Consider the following 3,224-nt stretch of genomic DNA (forward strand, 5'->3'; position numbering starts at 1 on the left):
AAGGAAGAAATGGAATGTATAAATATTGACATACTAGGCATTGGGGAGATGAGATGGACTGGCATGGGGCATTTTGAGTCTGATGATCATATGATATATTACTCTGGAGATGAAAACATGAGGAAAAATGGAGTTGCTTTCATAGTTAAGAAAGCCATTGCTAGATCCTTCTCGAAGTACAACACTGTGAGTGACAGGATAATATCCATATGCATACAAGGAAGGCCAGTGAAGACCACTATCATTCAGATATAGGCACCAACAACCAGCACCAAGAAAGCGGAAATAGAAGATTTTTACCAACTTTTACAGTCAGAGATCGATCAAACATGCATCAAGATGCATTGATAACAATGGGTGACTGGAATGCAAAAGTTGGGAATAGAGAAGAAGATTCAGTAGTTGGAAAACATGGACTTGGTGACAGAAATGGAGCTGGAGAGAGGATGATTGTATTTTGCATAATCAATGACTTATTCATTGCAAATGCATTTTTTTTAAATTTTTTATTTTTTTTATTGTTTTGTGTGCGTGTACCGTCAAATCAGATCTGACTGGTGCAGGAGGATATTGCTCCTCCTTCTCCGGCAGAGCGTCTGGTGGATTTGAACCGTATACCTCTGGGATTGCAGTGCAGCTTCTTGCCACTAGGCCACCAGAGCTCCCCGCAAATTCATTTTTTAAGAGACATAAACGTGGGTACATCCCGCGGCAGCATGGCCGCTGCTCCCACTCGGCGGTCCGAGCAAATGAAGTTACTCTCTCTGCGAAGTTTGGCACATCACCTGGTGCGGGACTCTGGTTCCCGCTGCTGCCGGTGCCCCCTCGGAGCGAAAAGAAATCTACTCACAGATAATATTATGAAGTTAAGAGAATTTCAACATAACAAGGTGATTATTGCACATAGTATTCCAGGCACAAAAGAAACCTATTTCAGAAATTTGGAAGACAATCTGACCCAGAATAAACTCATCTTGAAGGAAGAGTTGAAAACCATTCTTCACTTGTGTGACTCCCGGGATGATGTGCCACTGACTAAAAGAGTCATTTTCAGGTATCATGCTGAGAACAGAAATGTGAATTTGACAGAATATAAGTTTGGACCACTCTTCATGAGGCTCTGCTATGAGTTGGATCTTGAGGAATCTGCCTTGGAGCTCATTAAAGACCAGCGTTTACGAGGTTTCTTTTCAGATGGCACATCATTCAACATTCTCGTGGATATGCTATTTATCAAAGGCAAATATAAAAGTGCACTGGAGGTATCGATAGAAATGAGGAATCAAGATGTGAAATTCAACAAAGATACCCACATCGTTGCATTTGCAATTTGCTACAAACTGAATAGCCCTGAATCTTTTCAAATCTGTACTACTTTGAGAGAAGAAGCCCTACTCAAAGGAGAAATTCTCTCCAGGAGAGCTTCATGTTTTGCTGTGGCCTTAGCTGTGAATCAGAACCAGGTGGCAAAAGCTGTATCGATTTTTTCTCAAATCATGAATCCAGAAAGCATAACCTGCATTGATTTAAACTGATTATCTTCAAATGTCATCCTCCAGATGACAGAATTTTGTGTAGAGTGAAAGACTTTTAGGAGAACAACTATATAAGCCCTTCCTTAAAGATTGTTATTCATATCCACACCAATATGTTGGAAACCCTACTGGCAATACTGAAAGAAACTGCCTAAGGAAGTTTATCAAGCTTTGTGAAAAGGCACAGATTCTCAGAAGAAGTGCTTGCCTCAGTGAGGGAAAAAGTGAAGGATATCCCCAACCTGCTAACCAGATTTGATGAGATATATGAAAAACTGCAAGTGTCTGGCCAAGTCACCACACACAGTTTGGATGCTTTGCTCTGTTGTACCCCCACAGACAGGGCAAACCACACGGACCTGTTAAACAAGAGGATATTCAGCCGCCAGGCTTCCCAGACACTCAGCCAGACCCTGTTGTCTGAGTAAACCTCAGTTCAAGTGTGCTCATGGGGCTGAGATGGAGAAAGCCCTATAATTCTAGTGACTTACTGACTTTCCAAGAAATCAAGCATCATACCTTCAGTGGACGCTGACCTGACACTCGGTCTCCTCCCTAAATTTCCGCTTTTGTTAAGCGCTGGTGTGCTGGTCTGAGAAGTTAAGTATGCCACTATGAACAACTGAGGTCCAAGCAAGCCGAAAACTCAGCTCCCTCAGATAGGAGTCTTTGCCTGTGTAAACTTCCGGGTGTCCATGAAAGGAATGTGGGCTGATCTCCGAAGCCAGCCTCCAGAATGGATCTTGCAAGCACTATCAGGAATAACTTTTACATCTGGCCCAGAGTATGACCAACCCTGGCTGGTTTTCACAGCAGAGGTCTTTACAGGTTACAACTTTGCTGAAGTCAGGAGGGCTGAAACCCTATACTTACATGCTGAGAAATAGCAAAGGCTTCTCACATTGTTCCTGCTATTTATATCAGGTCTTTATGCACAGTATTTGATTCATCAATTATCATTTGCAGAATAATAGTGCCTATACTGTATGGGCATATTGATTAGAAATTTTCATTCATGGTTCAGTCTGGCAAAATTTCCTCAGAAATAAAAAGATTCTTAGAAAATTTCTTGGATGGTGTTTGTTTTATGTTCTCAGAAACACACAAAACCAGAATTGAGAAACTTATAAGTAAGCACAATCTAAATGATAACAACTTTGGTCAAAAGAGTAGAGTTTGCTTCTCAAACGAAGTGCCAGTAAAGCCACATAATCTTTCTGTATTGACTAGTTTTCTGTATGAGTCGTAAATATTTGAAGCTATGGTTCATTTTCTTTGATAAAAAGTTTTTCTTTTTTTAAAAAATACTGATGTTTACAAAATTTGAATACATTGTATTTCACACGGGATCTTTCCCATTTCCTTCACTGCTCCCTCCACCCATCAAATTGTACGTACAACCCTATGATTTCTTATCTCTCCTTGGGTTGCTAATTTTTTTAATAAAAATAAATGTGTCAAGAGCAGGAAAAAAAAAAGAGACATAAACGCAGGTTATATACATGGATTTCACCCGATGGTATGCATAGGAATCAGATTGATTACATCTATGGAAAGAACCCCTGGAGAAGCTCAATATCACTGTGAAAACTAGGCAAAGGCACGTAAACACTAAAAATAATGGATTTGACAGGTTCTTATGATTTTTGGCTGTAATTTGGAAATAAATGGTGTTTCTTTTAACCTATT

At 40.1% G+C, this 3,224-nt stretch overlaps 1 protein-coding gene across 1 annotated transcript; it reads left to right on the top strand.

Moving 5' to 3' along the window:
- The first annotated feature begins 716 nt into the window (after positions 1 to 716).
- On the top strand, positions 717 to 1,963 carry LOC102875887 (pentatricopeptide repeat-containing protein 2, mitochondrial-like). Its single transcript, XM_006898989.1, is given in 2 exon segments — positions 717 to 1,547; positions 1,625 to 1,963. Coding segments are annotated over 2 exon segments (1,170 nt in total).
- Positions 1,964 to 3,224: the final 1,261 nt, after the last annotated feature.

Source organism: Elephantulus edwardii, unplaced genomic scaffold (assembly GCF_000299155.1).
Source record: "Elephantulus edwardii isolate Elephantulus edwardi_28Jun2011 unplaced genomic scaffold, EleEdw1.0 scaffold00243, whole genome shotgun sequence".
Taxonomy (NCBI): domain Eukaryota; kingdom Metazoa; phylum Chordata; class Mammalia; order Macroscelidea; family Macroscelididae; genus Elephantulus; species Elephantulus edwardii.